This window comes from Phacochoerus africanus, chromosome 1 (assembly GCF_016906955.1).
Source record: "Phacochoerus africanus isolate WHEZ1 chromosome 1, ROS_Pafr_v1, whole genome shotgun sequence".
Taxonomy (NCBI): Eukaryota; Metazoa; Chordata; class Mammalia; order Artiodactyla; family Suidae; genus Phacochoerus; species Phacochoerus africanus.
The window spans coordinates 44,945,623-44,967,298 of NC_062544.1; the positions used below are offsets into that span (position 1 = coordinate 44,945,623).

At 41.4% G+C, this 21,676-nt stretch overlaps 1 protein-coding gene across 1 annotated transcript in view; it reads right to left on the bottom strand.

Annotated features, from left to right (window-relative positions):
• IL31RA (interleukin 31 receptor A) overlaps nt 1–21,676 on the bottom strand; it is an 80,042-nt gene that overhangs the window by 13,427 nt on the left and 44,939 nt on the right. The window contains exons 5-9 of the mRNA XM_047759021.1: nt 21,361–21,512; nt 16,939–17,101; nt 9,569–9,648; nt 6,552–6,768; nt 688–870 (exon numbers count right to left, since the gene is read on the bottom strand). Coding sequence (XP_047614977.1) covers nt 688–870; nt 6,552–6,768; nt 9,569–9,648; nt 16,939–17,101; nt 21,361–21,512 — 795 coding nt within the window. The remainder of the gene's footprint in view (nt 1–687; nt 871–6,551; nt 6,769–9,568; nt 9,649–16,938; nt 17,102–21,360; nt 21,513–21,676) is intronic.

Genomic DNA, 21,676 nt, shown 5'->3' on the forward strand with positions numbered 1-21,676 from the left:
GGAGTGGCCCAAGAAAATGGCAAAAAGACAAAAAAAAAGAAAGAAAAAAGAAATCCACTCTCTCCTCCATCACTGATTTTGTTATATAATTTGGGGGGGACTACAGAATAAAACATAATCCTTCTTTCAATAGTGTGTCACCCAGAGAGCTCAGATACCATAAATTCTAGCTCTATTATCTGTCTGCATAATAAGTATAATTTTTCATGGATACAATTAAGTATGAAGAAATGGTTGGACTGAGATGATTGGGAAGGTAAAGCCCCACTTGTGTGTCATACATGGAGTAGGGGTTTTCTTGAAAAGAAGGCTATTCCCTGTATCAGTCACCTGGGGGAAGGGGCCTAGATCTTAAACAGGCCACCAGAACTGACGGAGCTACCTGAGTACAGATGAGATACAAACTCTGGTTTTATTCACATGATCAAGTATCTGGGAAGAGCTCTCAGATGGTGGGTGTCAAGAGGGTGTTTTCCATCTGGAAACATGCTACGTAATCTGATACTCATGGCTTCTTGTTCCAGCATGGTGGGACATGCCAAGAAGTACTCTTCATTAAGCTTGCCCCAGCTTGTCAAGCTCCATTACTCACATTTACAGTGTTGAAGCCAAAGTTAAGGATTTAAAAACTGATGAGAATGAAACTGAATCCTACACAGAGGGAACTTGTGGGTTTGCACTGGCTACCTTTCTGGATGGTCCAGTTCCTGGCCCCAGACACAGATTCCCAGGAAATGGTTGAGGGCTCTGAGTTCATGTCTGGGACCCACTCAACTATCCATGAGTCCACCTCCAGAGCAGAACTTTGCCACTCCACCACCAGGAGGTCCTGAGTGAGGGAGGCTTGCATGGCCTTGATGCACTGAAATGCTGAAAGGAGAGAAAAAGACTGCTTCACAACCACATAACTCATCCTCCAAATACAACAACAACACAAACATCCATTCATTGCCCAAACTGTAAAGAAGGTCAAAGTTCACGATCTCTACCATAGCTTCCCCTACCGTGCTATTTTTAACCACTTCTACTGTATCCCTTTTCCTTACAGTCAATATTGGATGATTAAGTGCCTTCCAAATCTTTAAGAAGAGATTAATTTACCTGTTTCCAGCAAAGCATCCCACTAGAGTTGATAACAAAGAAGACTTACAGGGTAGCTCTGGTGTGTCCACAAGTCAAAAGGAAAGCAAGCTTGAGACAAAGAATGAATCTCTAAAGGCAGAATTTCAGGCCCAGGTAATTCTGTAGCTGGGAAGCTGAGAGACAGTAATCCTAAAATCATACCATTGAGATCGCTTCAAATTTCAGCTACCTAGGCTGATCCTATACAACCAGGCTATAGTGTCCTATCCTCAAGGTAGAAAGAATTGTCTATGTAGCAAAAAGTTATAGACATACCCACTCAAAGCACCTAGGTGTGGACCAATATGTAAATGACTACATTTTCTGCAGGGCTAGCAAAACAAACAAACAAACAAACAAACAAAAAAACTCATGTGGGAAAACAATTCATAGGATTTCTTTAACAGAAAAATTGAACATATGACTTCAAATCCAGTATGTGAGTTTTTCTGTTTTTTTGGTTTTTGTTTGTGTGTTTGTTTGTTTCATTGGCTGCACCAGTGACATATGGAAGTTTCTGGGCCAGGGATTGAATCTGAGTCACGGCTGTGACCTATACTGCAGCTGCAGCAACACTGGATCTTTTAATTCACTGTGCCAGGCCAGGGATCAAACCTGCAGCTCCACAGTGACCTGAGACACTGCAGTTGGATTCTTAACCCACTGTGCTACAGTGGGAACTCCTAGTATCTGAGATTTAATCAGAATCAGAGAGCTCCCTTATTAAAAATGTTCTCGGAGGTCCTGTTGTGGCACAGCAGAAACAATTCCGACTAGGAACCATGAGGTTACAGGTTCCATCCCTGGCCTTGCTCAGTGGGTTAAGGATCTAGCCTTGCCCTGAGCTGTGGTGTAGGTTGTAGACACAACTCCAATCCTGTGTTGCTGTGGCTGTGGCGTAGGCTGGCAGCTGGAGATCTGATTTGACCCCTAGCCTGGGAACCTCCATATGCCGCAGGTGTGGTCCTAAAAAGCAAATAAAATAAAATAAAATAAAATAAAAAATAAAAAAGTTCTGAACAGGCAGAAGAGAGGCCTGCTAGAGGGGCAGGGAAGGGGGACACGAGGGAGAAGGGCTCAGAAGACCACAGCATATGGCTCTCCCCTCACCCACTCCTCACCACCCACCAAACATCTGAGTTGATGGAATTGGAATCCACAGGAAGTAGGTTTAAATGAACATCAAAGACAGTCCTGGATGAGGGCAGAAGAAGAGACAGAGTCCCTCAAAAAGCCCCAAATGTCTCTTGAAGCAGGAAGCCTAGGCAAGGGTAGAGATTTGGAGTAGGGGCTGGAGTACTGCATCCACTATTTCTATGCAACAAGCCCCACTGGGCTTTTCAGATCAGAAACCTCTGATCTTGAAGGCCACAGGTGATGGATCCTTTCTCTGCCTGAGCCTTCATGAGACACTGTAGCTTCTAGGCGTAAGACCGGATCATTTGCCGATCTGAAAGGGTAGTTCTGAGGAAGGGTAAATGAGGCGTGAGAGAAACATGAAGCTGGAGTAGGCAGAGCCAGGACAAGGAGCACAGAGCCAGGAAATCACCTCCACAGAATCCCTAGGGTTCCTGCTTTCTCCTCCCTTCCCTCCCTGCTCATGGCCTCTAAGCATCCCTGATCACTGTTTCAGTCAGGCTGAAAGTCATTACTGGAGCATTTGGAACTTACCCAGCCTCTTGGAGCAGATAATGTCAGTGCTGCCCTTTCCCCTCAGATGCCTTCTGACTGTTTTTATGTGCTGATGGTGGGGTTAACTTTGAGATGTAACTTACACTTCAGAGTCCCCCTCCCGGATCAGGCTGGGGATATCCTCCCCTGGATTTTCAATTCAGCTCACACTTGTTATGGATTGAATTGTGTCCCCCTACAAAAATATATCCTCACTATCATAGCATGTAGCCTTACTTGGAAATCGGGTCATTACAGATATAAGTACTTAGAATTAGATGGGGGCCCTTAACACTATGAGACTGGTCTCCTTAAAAGTAGACACTGAATGCAGAGACAGAGGCGCCCAGGAAGCCGGCCATGTGAAGAATGAGTGAGAGATTGGAATTATGCTGCTCCAGCCAAAGAAAGCCAGGAGTTTCCAGAAGCTGGAATAAGTAAGGAAGGGTCCTCCCTTAAAGGCTTTTGGGGGAGCACAGCCCTGCCAGTACCTTGATTTCAGACTTCTGAGGACTCCAGAACAATGAGGCAATGCGTTTCTGTTGTTTAAAGTCATCCAGCCTAGGGTGCTTTGTTGGGAAGATCTGGGAAAATCCATCAGCACCTTTGGCTTGGCCTCCTCCCCTTTCCTGGCCTTTATGCCTCCACACCCTTTTCTGGTCTGTCTGGAGGCACTTTCCTAATAAATCAATTGCACACAAATCTTGACTTGAAGACAGGAGTGAGTGTTGGTTGTTCACCTCACACTCCTTCTCTTTATTAACGAAGGAGCTCTGAGAAGCAGAAGTTGGGTCAAAAGAGGAAACAGGCCCAGACCTTGGACCACAGGATCTGTGGAATCGAGTCATGAGTCAGGTGTGAAAGACAGAAGGGCCTGGGCAGCATTAAAGGGTGCTGGAAAAAAAAGTTTCCAAACCATCATTCTACTGAATGTCAACTAACTCCTTCCATCACTCATTGGTAACTTTTTGAGCAATTTCTCCAAATACAATATATCCCCAGATGTGGTAGGAAATATAGATCCTTCCTGGGCCAAGAGGAAAGAGATTTGACTGCAAGCACCACTAATTTCTTGTGAGTTGCACGAAGGCAGTCACTCTGGGCTTATCAAATATGGTTCCCTGATGCTGGTGTGCCTCACCTTTCCAGCCATCCTAGCCCAGCCTGAGCTCCACCTCAGCTCAGTCCCAACCTTCTCCTCAGCCCCTCATCACACAACTGCTGTGCTTTGCTAGGTCATCCTCAGACCACACCATAGCTGCCTGCTGCCTAAGGTCTCTGAGAACACAGAGGATGTTCAGGCCAGAAGGAACTTAGAGGTGTATGTATTCCAGTCCCTTATTTGAAAGATGGAAAATAGAGGCCCAAGAGGTAACCAGTTCGGTGTCACAGAGCAGCTGTGACCAGATTTCTAAGTCACTTTATTAAAATCCAAGTCCCAGATTTTGGACTAAGAATGTTGTACAAGTTTGGAATCACACAGACCTGGGCTAGAATTCCACCTTAGAGACTTCAGGCAAATTACTAAACTTCCCTGAATCTCAGTGTCATAATTTATAAAATGAATCTAATAGCACCTATCCCATGGGTTCTTTCAAGGCTCACATTAAATTAACGTAGATTATCTTATCACAATGTCTGACATATCCTAATGGACAATACTTGATAATGATACCTACTGAAAGATGGTTAAACTTACAATTACTAGTATTATTATAATAACTATTCTCCAGTTTGCTCCACTTATTAAACAAAATTCTGTAATTCTTATTCTGAACGTTATTTTCTTACATGTCTAAGACAGGAATTTGTCAAGATGTCTGTAAAGGGCCGAACAGTAAACATTTTAGGTTTGCAGGCCTCCATCACAGCTACTCAACTCTGCCATTGTTCCATAAAAGGAGACAGAGACAACATGTAAATAAATAGGTGTGGCTGTGTTCCAATAAAACTTGATTGGAAAACTCACAAGCTATAGTTCGCCTACACCTGGTCTGGGACCATTATAACTGATGATCGTGCCAACACTTGTGTCACAAAGCAAAAACCTTCAGAACTGGGAAAAACAAAAAATCCAATGTGAATTTAGCATAATCTTAAAATATATTTTATCATGTTTTAAAAGTTGATAATCCATGTCAAATAGAAATCTACCTAATTAGAAATTTTATTAAGAATGACAATAATAAGGATTAGCAATAGACAAAGCATTTTACACACAATCTCATTTAATCTTCACAATTGCTTTATGTGGGGGTAAATATAAATAGTTCATTTAATAAATAGCTAAGGTTTAGAGAGATTAGATAGTTTGCTCAGGTTTATAGTATACGATGAAATAGTAAAGATTTGAATCCAGGGCTGCCAGACTCCAAAACCCATATCTTTATCCCCTACTGTTTATGTCTCCCATTACAGGGCCACACCAGGAAACTGAGATTACTATTCAGTGGTGCCTCTATTAACAAAGAGAGTGTATTCAGCGACAGGCACATTTGTCAGAAACGTTATCACTAGGGGTACTGAAGAGGCAGGAACTAAATGCCAAGAACTAAGGACTGTGGGGAATATTATTAAATACTGACTAAAATAATAGCAAATGCAGTTCAAAACACACAAAAAGTATATAACTAGGAGTTGTAAAGTGAGGCAATGGAAGAAATGCGTTAGGTTTAAGGAGAAGAGAAAGAAGAAAGCATAGGCAGACAAGTTTAGAGCTGGTAGGGTAAATGCCTGAAGCAAATAGAGATGGAGAATTAGAGAGAGTGTGTCCTAGCTACAATGCATTTCAACAAATAGTTACTGAGCACCTTTTCTGTGACAATTTCTGTCTGTCTAGATGTTGGCAGTGGAGGTGGAGGAGGGAGAGAAGGATCGGGAGAAGAAAGAAATTGAGAAGAGAAAAACAGATGAAAATCTCTGCTTTTATGGAATTTGTATCCTACTAAGTAAGAGATAGGTAATAAGAAAAATAAATGAGAAAATCTCAAAAAAAAAAAAAAAAAAAAGGTAGGAGTTCCTGTCATGGCACAGTGGAAACAAATACGACTAGGAACCTTGAGATTGTGGGTTTGATCCCTGGCCTTGCTCAGTGGGTTAAGGATGCAGCAGTTGCCGTGAGCTGTGGTGTAGGTCGCAGACACAGCTTGGATCTGTTGTCACTGTGGCTGTGGTGTAGGACCCCTACCCTCGGAACCTCCACATGCTGCGGGTACGGCCCTAAAAAGACAAAAAGACAAAAAAAAATTTATTTAATTAAAGGTGTGACAAACAATTTATTGACAGATTTAAACATTAGAAATTTCCCCAACTTGGTAGTCAGATGGAAGGAGGAAAAGGAAGAAAACATAAGAGTGTGAAAACCAAGGCTAGGATGGGGTCACTACTGGGAGGGTAAGATTTTGAAAGAAAGGTTTCAGCTACTGAGGACAAATGTGTCATATCTGACAGTTTTAAATGGCCCATCCCAGCTTACACTCACTCAAAGCAAAACAAATATAAGCTGCCTGTATAACTTCTAGGCTTTATGACTGTGTATCACATGATTTATGAAGTCTCTGATTTTCAACACAGGCTTTGTTTCAAAGGAACTTCATTTTAAGAGGCTCATTAATTACTTGAAGATTATGATTCCCCCCACCATAACCTAAAAAAGTCCTCACTTCATTTTCATTTTGACTCTCAAGCTTTGAGAGGACTACTCCTTGGCCAATTGGATGGGGCCAGACATCCAAGTAAGATGTTTATGTTATACTCACATTTTTCATCAATAGCTGGAATCCTCAGGGTGGCCACTGGAGAGTCCCCATGAGAATTATAAGAAATCACGTATATCCAGTAGGTCTTGCCTCCCAGACACAGATCAAGCTGCTGGTTAGTGGTGTTCATTGTCTCTGTGAGGTTAGTGCTGTTTTCTGGGAAGTACCATATGTTATAGCCAAGTGCTTTCTCCAGAACTGGGGCTCCTTTAGCCTTCTGAACACAAAAGAAACAAAATTTCTTGCCAAAAGCAAAGAGAAAGGCATTGAGACAGTGATAAATGGTGAGGATCAGGGATGGGTGGTCACATTAACTATTAGGTGTTAAACCACAATCAGGTAATTACCCTTCTGGGATGAATGACACACCCTGCACCATGATACTAATCCTTCAAGTGCCAGAAAAGGGGATTTCTAAAGGGTCCCTTGGTATTAACCCTTGACCTAAGTCTAATTTCATGAAGCTAAACTGGGATAATGCCCAAACCAGTGCAAACAAGCTACCCTCTTTTCCTTTTGGCTGTGTGTTTCTCTCTATCCTACATAGGCAGAGGAGTATAAACAAGCCTAAAAGTTGAGGGATTCCCTCTGAGCCAATCTCAAGTCTGTTCTGGCTCTGGGTCATTTCTTTCCTGGAAGCTAGCCAAGGTTGGAAAGCACCAGTGCCCTCGCCTTTTATCTCCACACCTCCCCCTCTGAGGAGGGAGCTGGCTTTCCCAGACCAGGCATCCCAGCTAAGAAGACTAAAACATTCAAGTGCCCTATCAGACCCAAATCCTTGGGGAGAAGCCTGAGGTGACCCCAGGGGCTCAAAGCTGAACTCTTTTTTTTTTTTTTTTTTCAGTATTGACCCTAAGCCCATTTAACCAGATATTTTGCCTAGAGATCAGAAAGCTAAATATTCCCAAAGAATTACAGGGCTTTCCAGTTGTTCTCTTTTTATTACTGATAATACAGCTATATGGCGCACAATGACTGAATGTAAGGTCACACAGGATTTTGGAAGTCACTTTGTCCCACTGCCTTTCCAGTTCAGGAATCAGCTCCCAGGACGTAAAAGATCAGCTAGAACCTTCCTAGTGACTAGGAGCCTTTTATCTCTCAAGGTAGCCCATTCCCTTTTTAAAATAATTTCTTTATTGAGATATAATTCACATACCATAAAATCCACTTTTTTGAAGAGACAATATATCGGCTTTTATTTATTTATTTATTTACTTTTTTTCTTTTTAGGGCCGCACCCATGGCATATGGATGTTCCCAGGCTAGGGGTCTAATTATGGAGCTACAGCTGCCGGCCTGTGCCACAGCCACAGCAACACCAGATCTGATCCAAGTCTGTGACCTACACCACAGTTCATGGCAATGCTGGATCCTTAACCCACTGAGTGAGGCCAGGGATTGAACCTGCATCCTCATGGTTCCTAGTCAGATTCGTTTCCACTGCACCACAATGGGAACTTCCCATCGACTTTTAGTATATTCCCATCATCACTACCTTATTTTAGTTTATTCTTTTTTTTAAGCAACTCTAATTCTTATTAAACTCTCCTGCTGAAGCAAAAGGAAGACCAGACCCCAGGTGAGGGGGAGAAGGAGGAGGAGGACATTGAAGTCCATCTCACCTGCCCCACTGGTGGCCTTCTTGACCCACGTGGGGCTGGCCACATGCAGTATGTGCCATTGTTTACTCTCTTTGCTCAAAAGTATGTTGACAGAGTCATTCGTTTCCACATTTGATAACTAGGAGAGCAAGTATGAGATGACACGATGAGTATTTCCTGAGAATTTTAGAGACACACTGAAGAGCTTTGGTATCCCATTGCTCTCCTCCTGCCCTTCCTCACTCCCAACTCACTATCTCCTCTACCCTATTTCCTGGCTGGTTTTCCCCCCTCTGTTTGCCCTTTTCCTTTCCTATTTATTCCCTCTTCCCCTTATTTTCTGTCCTTCTTCCTACCTTCTCTTCCTCTCCTCTTCCTTTCTCCTCTTCTCTGCATTACCCATCTGGCTTCTGCTTGTTCCACAGTGCCAGGCCTCCATCCTACAAAGGACCATTTGGCCCTGTTCTGTCCTTGCATCCCATTCTCTCAGTACTCAAGGAGGCACTTGTGCAATAGATGTTGGCAAAGACTCGTAAGCTGACCCGAAGTCAGTGCACTTGTCCACTGCGGGGGTGGGGGCTATAGAACTTTACATTGCCTTCTAGTGAGGCCAGCCAGTGATGGTCTTCTCCAGAAGGTCAAGGTGCCTCCTATACTTGCACCTTGTACCCATCCCAAGTGTTAATGTTTCAGACCAAAGAAGAGGGAGGCAGAGTCTGTAATGCACATTTAAGTTATCTACTAAATGACCCCTAGGACTTTTTTGTGTTGGGAAACCATTGTGAGATTTGGGACATCACAAAGCCTCCAGCGAAGGAAATTAAGGACGTAAAATTTCAACAATCGCAATTCTTTTTGTTTCTCTTTTTTTCTTTTCTTTCTGCACTGGTGGCGTATAGAAGTTCCTGGACCAGGGATTGTATGTGAGCCACAGATGCAACGACATGTGCCACAGCTGTGACAATGCTAGATCCTTAACCCACAGCACCAGGCCAGGGATCAAACCCACACCTCAGCGGTGACCCAAGCTGCTGCAGAGACAGTGCCAGATCCTTAACTCACTGAGCCACACAGAAGGAACTCCCTCAATAATCACTTTTTTTTTTTTTTTTTGCCTTTTTAGGCCTGCACCCATGGCATATGGAGGTTCCCAGGCTAGCGGTCAAATCAGAGTTGTAGCTGCTGGCTGGCCTACACAACAGCCACAGCAATGTGGGATTTTACACCACAGGTCACGGCAACACTGGATCCTTAACCCACTGAGCAAGGCCAGGGATCGAACTTGCATCTTCACGGCTACTAGTCGTATTAGTTTCTGCTGAGCCACGATGGGAACTCCAATGATCACAATTCTTGAAAGATAAGAGACCAAGGCTTTTACACAGAGCAAATAAATAACCTAGGGGAGGTCACCTTCCATAACAACTGCACGGGCCTTCTTCCATCCACCTTGGCTGGTCTCAGGACTCGCCATAGATCCAGGCCATGTGGAGCTATAAGGAAAAAGAGACAGGTGTTCAACTCAGAAGAGAATTTCAGTAGATGGTGAAATTAGCTGGGCTGCCTGTTTAGAAAATGCAGTTGGGAAGCATTTGCTTGAGGGGCCAGCAAAGTGGAGCGTGGAGGGATGATGACACTGCAATGACTAGTGATTCCTTCATTTTGTGGCTTAAAGACTAGAATCAACCAAAGGTTAGAAATAATCAAAAATGTATAAGATCAATATCCCATATATAAATCACTCCTCCCCCTAATGAAAATGTTGGAATTTTCTTGTGTTAGAACATTACTGTTATGTGATGCAAAGTCATATATCTTGTGGGAAAAAAATAAAATCACAATTATTTAGTGCAACAAAAATAAAAGGTTAAGTTGCCCTTAGATCTGATGACTTAATGGAAGTGAAAATAAAATTCTAATAGACTCCGTTGTCATATAATTTAATCACTCAAATCTAGATTGGAATGTGGCATCTCATGTCCTCTAAGATATAATGCTCACACATAATAAAGTTGGGAATGACACGGATAACTGATAAGGAGATTTTATATGTATATAATTTGTACTATATATAATTTATACCATATATATTCCCCAAAAGGATGAAACTGCAAACTTACAATGTTGTTAAATATAAGAAAGAGTAGGGAGTTCCCGTCGTGGCGCAGTGGTTAACGAATCCGACTAGGAACCATGAGGTTGTGGGTTCGGTCCCTGCCCTTGCTCAGTGGGTTAACGATCCGGCGTTGCCGTGAGCCGTGGTGTAGCTTGCAGACGCGGCTCGGATCACGCGTTGCTGTGGCTCTGGCGTAGGCCGGTGGCTACAGCTCCGATTCGACCCCTAGCCTGGGAACCTCCATATGCCGCGGGAGCCGCCCAAGAAATAGCAACAACAACAACAAAAAAGACAAAAAGAGAAAAATAAAAATATATAAGAAAGAGTTAAAGAAAAAAGAAGCAGACAAATAATCTTCACTTGGTCCCTCCCTGAGCTCTAAATTTAATGCTGATTTTCCTGGCAGAAAAAGAAAAAAGAATCAAACAGAGTTGCATGTTTCTCATGGTCTGATGAAAAGGAAAGATAGGAATTGATGTGAAGGGCAAGTATTTTCTGGCCATGGGCACTTAATTCATAAATGGAATTTATCTTGTAGACAAAGGGTTAAACTAAAGGCTGATGCCTGCAATTACAGTTGAACAAAAGTACAGAGGGATGGCATGTGCACATTTCTCATGGTTGTCTTCTACAAAACTCAAGGGCATAAAGTTAAATTTGATTCATGCATTTCTCCAGTGGACAACATAACATAACCTAGGACAACAGAGTTCAACTGTGTTAGCTTCTAATTATCTAACCATACACGGATAAAACTTAGAAAAACAGGAGGAATCTACTTTACACTTGATCTCTGGACTATACCTTTCAAATATCATGTCTCAGGGAGCTTTGGCAAGAAGTGGATCCCTGGAAATTCATAGTTGAATCCTCTGACATGTGCCTGAAATTGCAAAATGCCAAGCTTCTGATTAAAGAATGACACATATACTTTAGTCATGAGAGGAAAGCAGTGTGTTCTAAAGAACTATTTAGAAGGCTAGTGGCCTGTAATTTGGAGAAGTGAGAAAATGTCTTTGACTGAAGCTGCAGTTGATACACTCCGAATCTTTTCTTGAGAAAAATCACGTGGCTGAAAATAATGTAATTCAGTCTGCAAAAAAAAAAGGGGTTCACTGCTCAGGCCAAGATATAAAATGTTTTAGTACTGAGAGGTTGTTTTCAGGGATTTTTCATTTCAGATGTTTGTTTTAAAGTAAAATTACTTACTGAACACTCTAACTAAAGAAAACTTTATGATGTAGAAAAATGTGCTAAAGGGCAATTAAGTCAATCTGTCATCACAGATGTTATAAGTGGAGGGTCCATTTCTACAACTCTTACAGAAGCCAAAGTGTGGGTAACACAGTCTAACTGTTAGGTTCTGAGTCTCCCAATGAGATCTATTGTAATTCGATGTAATTTGCATATAAGGAAGTCGGAACTATTTAAACTTCACATATGACAATGTGCATTCCACTGAGATAATATCTTACAAGATCTACTGGGAGTTTTCTGATTTTTCCAAAGAAAAACTGAACCAGAAGACTGGACAGCCTGGACTCATCTTCCTCAGACAGAGAGCAATAGGTTGGTTTTGGCCTGTCAATGAGATGTGAGCAGAGACAGGGTTCCTCCCATAGAACAGCCTCAGCAGAAGAAAACAAAGTCAGCAAGACTTGCAAAGGTGACCCACAGCATTGGAAGGACTCTCGCTCCATCTCTTACTTCAGTCACATGGAAATCAGACTCAGGGATAATAATAATGAGAGTACAAAAGAAAAATCTAGAGTCAAAGTATTCATTGCAAGCCAGTTCCAAATATTCATCTGAAGTATGGAGAGAAGCAAAAATGAACTGATCATTAAATAATCAATCATTCCAGTCACTTGACTAGAAATAAGTAAAATTCTCCTTAGATTTATTTCATAGGCAGCCACTTGGTCCTAGCAGATGGTGACGATGAATGAATTTGATCAGGAATTGTCTACTTTCACTGAGGGCACTATTTCCTGCAGATGTGGTTCAAAGAGAGTCTTCCCCATATAGATTTCCCATGGATGCAGCTTTTAGTTAAATCATTGTCTGACTAGCACATAAATCTTCTACAATTATTATAGCCAATTTTACACTGATCATGAGTTGATAACGGATTGGTAATGTAATCAAAGTGGGAAAAGTAATAATTCTATATTTGTGAAAGAACAATATTAAGTTTTTCCAAATCTGCCAAAATACCTACATATTCAAAGGCATGGATTGTTTGGATGGATATAATAACAATTTGCTGCTCTGTTGTTCCTGTTACAACCACCACCAATCAGTACTTCAGACACATGTTGCTGCCTTTGCTAAAGATTAACACTACAGGAGTTCCTGTTGTGGTTCAGTGGTTAACGAATCCGACTAGGATCCATGAGGTTGCGGGTTCGATCCCTGCCCTTGCTCAGTGGGTTAAGGAGTTGCTGGCATTGCCATGAGCTGTGGTGTAGGTCGCAGACGCAGCTCGGATCCCACGTTGCTGTGGCTCTGGTGTAGGCTGGTGGCTATAGCTCCAATTGGACCCCTAGCTTGGGAACCTCCATATGCCATGGGAGCAGCCCAAGAAAATGGCAAAAAGACCAAAAAAACAAAAACAAAACAGATTAACACTACAAATCACTAACATTTAAGTAAGTATCACTGTACTAAGTATTTTACCTAATTATCTCATTAAACCCCCCACAGGCCTATAATTAGATTCATCAATATTATTATTTTCATTTCTGAGGCACAAAAAAGTAAAACTGCCCGATATCATCAGCTTTTAAGTAATAAAGCCAGGATGTGAATATAATTCTATTTAATGTGTTAGATATTTACAAGCTTAAATGGGAATAGGTAATCCTAACCATCAATATGTTGAAATCCAAAAGAAAATAGTGTTTCACATTCAACTTAGAATAGAAATTTTCAAACAATTAGAAAAGGTTTGCAGTAGTGTCACTAAACAACTGGCATTTCACTGTGAAATAGGAAAACAAACAGTTTATTAATTAGAAGAGGAGACATCAGGATTTGCTAGGGAGGTGCATTTTCATCAATTTCTTCTGGGATCCCAAAAACATGAAGAAAAACAAAGGTGAAAGTTCTCTAATAGAGTTTGATAGATGTTCATTTGATTTGATTAGCAAAGGTCACAGAGAACACCAACTTCTAATATTTTGCTAATAAATTTTAGCCAAACTAGCTGAAACAATAAATCAGCTGAAATGGTAAATCTCATTTCTGGCAGCAAAACAAGTGGATGAAATTGACATTAGGGAGTAGTTGGACTGTGATAAGCTAACTGAAGATACTGAGCCATAATGTTGCCAGGAGGTCACTGGAAAGAAGAGTGACAGGAAGAAGAGCTGTACAAAACAAGATCACAGCCAGAGTAGACCTCAATGTCACAGATTGCCTGCTGAAAGCTGTAGCAAAGGGAGAGGACACTTTGCACAATACGGCATGTACTTCATTCTAATGTTTTAAAAGGGAGGGCTCAGCTAAGACACAGGCAGCAATAACTGAGCACACCAGAAGGTGAGAACCATTGGGTCATTTTACACTGTGCAATTTATGTGCTGTTTGATATTTGCACGTGAGTATATTTGAGACTGGACACTTTGAGATAATGTCTGTAGAATATAAATGTAGTCCCAAATACTGTATATAATTTTAATCAAAAATTTACATTAAATCCATCACCTGACTAGTTTTGTTTTAACCATGACTGTGTTTTTCTTTATTTAAAATTTATATTGCCCTTACCATTGATAGGCACTGTTCTAAGCACTTAAACACATAATGATTAGGAATCTTGTTTGTTTGTTTGTTTGTTTTAGGACCGCAGCCATGCTAGAGGTCAAATTGGAGCTACAGCTGCTGGACACAGCCACAGCCACAACAGATCCGAGCCACATCTGTGACCTACACCACAGTTCATGGCAACGCCAGATCCTTAACCCACTAAGCGAGGACAGGGATCAAACCCACAACCTCATGGTTCCTAGTTAGATTCATTTGCGCTACGCCACGACGTGAACTCCAGGGATTTTTTTAAATTACTTTTTTCCTGTTTTGCTATAGCCTGGCATGGAAGCTGAATGCCCGAATGGCACAGAAGAATAGAAACTTAGCGTGAGAAGGGTTTTTAGAGGCCATCTAGCCCTATTCCCCATGTGCTGCCTGTTGTGTAACGACATCTATCAATGGGTAGTCCAGACTAAGCATGAATATCTCTAGTGAAAGATATAAAATTTAAAAGGCGTCAGATTATTCCCAGACATCTGACCACAAGGGCAGACGTGCCAAACATCTGTTAATACCAACTTGGGTCTCATGGGAAACTCAACCAGGATCCAGAGGAATCAGTGTTTGTCATATTTGTCAGGAAGCACAAAAACTGACTCTACATGCTACCTCAGACCAGTGTGGGACTTGGCTGCTAGACTCACTAAGAAGAGCCAGAAAATATGGCCAGGGATGGGGCGGGGGAAAATTCATGGTCTAAAACTTACATGCCTTAGAAATCAAGGTTAAGCCTTGTAAGGTTAGAACAATGGACATTTTTGTGCTTCTCTTCTATATTTCAGAAGATGTGGGTCTTTCAACAATTATTCATTTAGTTAGTCATTCATTGTTTTAGGCTGAAAAATGAACCCCAAAGATCTAAGTCCAAATCTCTGGCACCTATAAATGTTACCTTATATGGTCAAAGGGACTTCGTAGGTTTGATTAGGTTAGGATTTTGAGATGGGGAGATTATCCTGGATTATTGGAATGGGCCCTAAATGTTATCACAATGGCCAGTATAAGAGGGAGGCAGACAGATTTGACACAGAGAAGGAAAAAAAAGGTAACGTGATAACAGAACCAAAGACTGGAGTGATATGCTTTGTTCACAGGAAGAGGCCACAAACCAAGGAATTCAGGCAACCACTAGAAGGTGGAAAAGGCAAGAAAACATTCCCCCCTCAGAGTCTCCAAAAGGAAACAACCCTGCCGACACTTTCACTTAGTCCAGTGAAACTGATTTTGGACTTCTGACTTCCATAACTACAAAAGGAAAAATATGTGTGCGGCCCTAAACTACAAATTTGTGGTAATTTCTTACAGTGGCCGTAGGAAACTAATGCATTCATCAAACATTTCTTGACCACCTATGTCAGGTACTGGGCATGGTTTTTGATTTACAGGACATGGTGACAGGCTGAGTGATCATGAGCAACTTATTTACATCTTGTAAGCTCAGCACTCTCACTGCAAATGGGGGTGATTCTACATATTTTATAGGGCTCTTAGGAGGATTAATAATACTAATAGGAAATCTGGCACTTATTGACTGTTTACTATGGGCTACACACATTGTTTCATTTAACCTTTAAATTAATACTAAAAAGAAAGTACTACTTTTTTTTTCTGGTAAATAGTCATCTTTATTTAAGTTGATTCATCAATTAGTAGGTAATAATTTTTAAGTTTAAGCTCAATGATCCAGTTGTGAATGCTTGAAATACTTTTTTGCTTTTCACCGTTTTTGTTGTTGTTCTTCTTTTTAAAAAAATTTATTACAGTTGATTTATAATGCTCTATCAATTTCTGCTGTACAGCAACGTGAAGAAGGTACTATTATTAACTCAATATTATAAATTATATTCCATTATGGAAAAGAGAAATAGCGAGGAAACAGTCTTCGAGATTAGGTATCTTGCCCAAAGTTATTCCAGAGCCAGGCTGGGATTGATACCAAACCCACAGACTTGAGGTATGTTCTTTTTTTTTTTTCCCCACGGCATGTGGAAGTTTCTGGGCCAGGGATCAAACCTATGTCGTGGCCCAAGCTGATGCAGTGACAATGCCAGATCTTTAACCTGGTGTGCCTCAAGAGAACTCCTTAAAGTATGTTTTTTTGTTGTTGTTTTTGTTTTTTTGTCTTTTTGCTATTTCTTTGGGCCGCTCCCACGGCATATGGAAGTTCCCAGGCTAGGGGTCCAATCGGAGCTGTAGCCACCGGCCTACACCAGAGCCACAGCAATGCGGGATCCGAGCCGCGTCTGCAACCTACACCACAGCTCACAGCAACACCGGATCGTTAACCCACTGAGCAAGGGCAGGAACCGAACCCGCAACCTCATGGTTCCTAGTCGGATTCGTTAACCACTGCGCCACGACGGGAACTCCTTAAAGTATGTTCTTAATCACTATACCGGACTCACAGGAAGCACTCAATCAATGTGCAACGCATTTTTCTTTCCTTCCTTCACTGTCATTAAAGATCTGACCTTCTCTTTTCTCATTAGTTATACCTTTATTTTTCAGTAGCTCCAGGGTTTATATCTTTAAGTTATCATAGGGTACCTTTACATAATATCGTACTGTTCTAGGCATGGCATAAGAACTTTGTACAAGTATTAAATGTGACCTTTTGCCTTCAGTGCAAAAAAAGCTGCTAATGTAACACCATCAGAAGAGGGCCAGTTTTCCCTGTGGGCTCAGGTGGGTGCCCTGAGTGCCCTGTGGAGAGGGAACAAACAGACTCTTCAGGATCTGAGATTGTGGGATTCCATGATTCCCAAATACGGCACCTAACAAAACCCACATAGGCTTGGCCCAGGCTGCCCTAAAGTGGGGCAGGTAGAAGAGGAATTTCAATGGAGCAACTTGCCTTCTTCTTCAGTTATTCCCATTTTTTCTAGGCTCCAGTCACTCCAGAACCTTGACCCTTCAGCCACACATCGCAGAGCTATGACATATTCCGTAAAAGCCTGCAGTCCTGTGAGGTTGAATGTTTCTTCTCCAAAAACACCTTCCATGAAGTTGACTTCCATCTAAAAGACAAAGACAATCCTGAGCTGCATGGGAAACCACGTTATCTTTCCATTTTTCTTCTTTACTCCCCAACCTTCTCTTACCTCTTCAGAACTAGGAGCATTAGATCTCAAAATTTTAAAGATATAATTTTCATGAATAAATCCCAACACATGCCTGGGGACCATCAGCACCTAAGTAGAAGTGACTGGCCCCAAGAACCAGCCCCCCTTCCTATTTCCTGTTTCTAAGCTTGTGAGGCAGAGATTCCTGCCTCTGGGCTGGATGTGAGAGTAGATCTTGCTGTTCTGGAAGATGCAAGGTGGAGTCCTGGGCCACAGGGCAACATGGGCCTCAGTTTATATTCTGGAGGTGACTACAACACCTAGAGATACGGCCTCAAGGAAGAGTAGGTAACAGAGACCATGATGGTACTAAGTTCAACCTCATGTCATGAACAAAACCTGTGGACTACCTCAGTGTTTGTGATTGGCAGCACCAGGATCAGAACACAGATCCCCTCACTCCTAGACAGTTTCTCTTTATCCAAATCTCCCATTTCAAATTACTGGTCTTTGGGTGATCAGTTAAGCTGCTAAAGTTCTTAGCATCCTGGATGCATAAATTCATTTTGGCACTCTCCTATTTTTTTTTCCTTCTTTTTTTTTTTTTTTTTTTTTTTTTGCTTTTTAGGGCCTGACCCTTGGCATATGGAAATTCCCAGGCTAGGGGTCCAATCAGAGCTACAGCTTCCAGCCTATGCCACAGCCACAGCAACTGAGGATCCAAGCTCCATCTGCGACCTACACCACAGCTCACAGCAATGATGGATCCTTAATCCACTGAGCTGGGGGCCAGGGATTGAACCAGCATCCTCATGGATACTAGTCAGGTTCGTTACTACTAAGCCATAATGGGAACTCTTTTTTTTTTTTTTTTTTTGGCTGCCCCACAAAGTTCCTGGACCAGGGAGCAGTTGTGATCTCAGCTGCAGTTGCACCAACTCCAGGGATAGAACCTGTGTCCCAGGGCTCCAGAGGTACCTCGGATCCTCTTGTACCACAGCAGGAACTCCTCACTTCCCCTTTCTTGATCTCAGTTTCCTCATTAGTAAAATGAGCTTGCTGCTGTAGGTAATCTCTAAAGTCTGCTCTAGACTCAACCCTTCAAAAGAAACTAAAAATTCAGCTGTCTTATTGAGTATGGTCACTGTTGCTGTAACATGAACTTACAGCCCTTGGTTTATATACATTTATATTGAGTTAATTAATAAAAATAGGGAGTTCCCGTTGTGGCGCAGTGGTTAACGAATCCCACTAGGAACCATGAGGTTGTGGGTTCGGTCCCTGCCCTTACTCAGTGGGTTAACGATCCGGTGTTGCTGTGAGCTGTGGTGTAGGTTGCAGACGCGGCTCGGATCCCGAGTTGCTGTGGCTCTGGTGTAGGCCGGTGGCTACAGCTCCGATTGGACCCCTAGCCTGGGAATTTCCATATGCCGCGGGAGCGGCCCAAGAAATAGCAAAAAAAGACAAAAAAAAATAATAATGAATAAATAAATAAACTGCACTAATAGACATGTCCATTTTATGAGTATGCACACTAGTCCCACAGGATCCTGTTAGAGAAGGAAGTTCTGAGGTTTCTTAACAGCTATGAAAACAGGTACATAATTATAGGTCCTGGGCCTAAAGGAAATTGGGCAAAATGAGAACGTGTGTATGTGACCAAAAGCTGAGCGTCCCAGCTGCAGACAGATAGTTCTGAACTTCCAGCCTAGTGAGATGGCGTCAGAGCAAGGAAGTAGCATCCAGGGGTGAGGATGATTTTGCCACTGAGTCCCGGGTTCCCTGAGCACCCTCTTCCAATAGCCCCTGTAGATGCTGCAGCAATAGAGTTGTTGGGACCATAACTTGGAAAATTCATCACCTCTGGGAAAGCAGCTTCCCCAGCTTACCTTAGCTATGGGGCTCAGCTAAAATCAGATTAAGACCTCTAAGAGAAGGTCAACCACATGGTGCCCTCCATACATAAAATGAAAACAACATTAATCCGTAAAATATATGTGAGGAAGTCTATTTTACGTGCTTTTTAAAATACACAATATTGGGGTTTTTTTTTTTTAAATCTTTCAAAAATATCCTCCTGCTTTCCTAGTCCCTAAGCACATGCTTGGCCTGCTTGCTGGATCTCCTCATGGTCAGGCTCAGAAAGCTGTAATATACTTATGGGGAGTTCCCCCGTGGTCTAGCAGTTAGGACTTGGTGTTTTACTGCTCTGGCCTGGGTTCAGTCCCTGGTCTGGGAACTGAGATCCCACATCAAATTGCTACACATAGTAGCTAAAAACAAACAAACAAACAAAAACAAATAATGTAGCTATGCAAGCATGTTCTTCTCAGCTCTAGCCTTAAGGGGGAAAAAAGGCTGTTCAACCTGCCAAAAGTATGGCTCTAAAGTGTCTTTACTGTGGTTTTTTTTGTCCAGGCTATATGCCTTTGGTCCTTGCAGGATCCAGGATCAATTGATCCTCCATATACACAGGCTTAAATCTAAAAATTTCCCAACACAAGCAATGGACCAACATGATGAAATTCAATAGGAATAAATAAAATATGAGCATTTTAGGTTAAAAATGAACAAGTTATAAGATAGTAGAGATGTTTTTACTTGAAAATTTTGTGTGTGGAGGGGAATGTCGTAAAGATTTAAATGGTTTAATTGGCTGGAAGCTAAGAGGCAATAATATAAATTGGTTACAAAAATATGATATAATTTTAGACTGCATTGATGGAACTATGAGAATTATTTCTGAATTTTGAAATAAAAGATTTCTTGAGATACAAAAGGCATTAAATATAAAGGAAAAGCTTGATAAAATTCAACAGCATTCATATTAAGAAGTTGTTCATCTAAAGTTACCATTAAGAGAGTGTAAAGGCAAGTCATGGTGAGAGATGTTTGCAACACATATAAAAAAATAAAAGACTCATAGATAATACAAGGAACTCCTACAAGTCAATTAAAAATTAGATAGATCATTCAACAGAAAAAAATGTGCAAAAGGCTTTAATCAACACTTCACAAAGAAGGACTCCTAAATGGCCAACAAACATATGAAAATATATACAATTGCATTAAAAGTCAGGTAAATGCAAGTTAAAGCCATGATTCCATACAAGGGAATACTACACAGCAATGAAAATGTATAAACTCCAGCATTGTATAACATGAATGGATCTTAAAAGAACAACATTGAGAGAAAGAAGCCACATGTAAAGAAAACAACGTATATGAATTCCATTTATATAATGTCTCAAACTGTGTTGTTCAGAGATGTAGGATTACATGGTAAATCATAATAAGAAGCAAAAAATTAATCACCATGAAAATAATAGAATAACTGTTAGCTCTAAAAGCTGGAGGTACACATCATCAGAAAAAGGTAGGCAGGGGGCTCTGGCATGCTATATATATTTTTTTGTGTGTCTTTTTGCCTTTTCTAGGGCCACACCTGTGGCATATGGAGGTTCCCAGGCTAGGGGTCTAATCAGAGCTACAGCCGCTGGCCTATGCCAGAGACCCAGCAATGTGGGATCCTAGCCACGTCTGTGACCTACACCACAGCTCACGGCAATGCCAGATCCTTAACCTACTGATCAAGGCCAGGGATCGAACCCACAACCTCATAGTTCCTAGTTGGATTCGTTAACCACTGAGCCACGATGGGAATTCCTGGCATGCTATTTTTTATATCAGTGGTTTTCACATGAGCACTGACTTAATAATAATTTAATTGTTTTGTTTGGTTTTGGCCACAGTGTGCAGCAGCTTGATGTGGGTTCTCAGTTCCCAGACCAGGGATTGAACCCGAGCCATGATGGTGAAAGCCCCAAATCCTAACCACTAGGCCACAAGGGAACTCCTTAATAATAATTTGTTAAATGCAATATCTATGTTTTGATCACTTTTCTAAATATGTGTTATACATCACAGTTTCATAAAAGAAAAATAGAAAAATTAAAAGGAAATGGCCAAGCCATGGAAATCTCTGGCAGCCAACATAGCTAAATAAAACCAGGTTGGAATGCAAGCGCAAGCTTCTCTCTTTTTTATATATCCCTGTATTCAGAATGTGTGATACCTATAGTAAAACATCTTTCTAGTCTGAAAGGCCCAAATGGGAAACTGGTAAGAAAAATATTCACTATTGTCTTCTAATTTCAAAGAAGAAAATGGAAAAAGTGATTCTAGGCCAACAAAATTACAAGGACATAACTTACCCAGTGGGCACTATCAACCATTCTGAATCGAAGTGTGTATTTTAAAGTAGAATGAACAGGTGCCAACACAGGTCTTGCCCATTTTATTTGAACCATTCGTTTGATGCCCAAAATTGGTTTCACACTGGAAATCTCAGGTGGTTCGGTTTTAACTGAAAATAAAAATCATAGCAGTTTTCATATTTGCAAAAAGATCAGAAAGTGCTAATGACATCCACATAGAATTGAAAAAAAGAAACCCAGAAAGAAAATGATAGTGCATATTTTGTATTTTTGGTATGCAGATGGTATTAGGATGGCAGTGCAAAAGGACTGC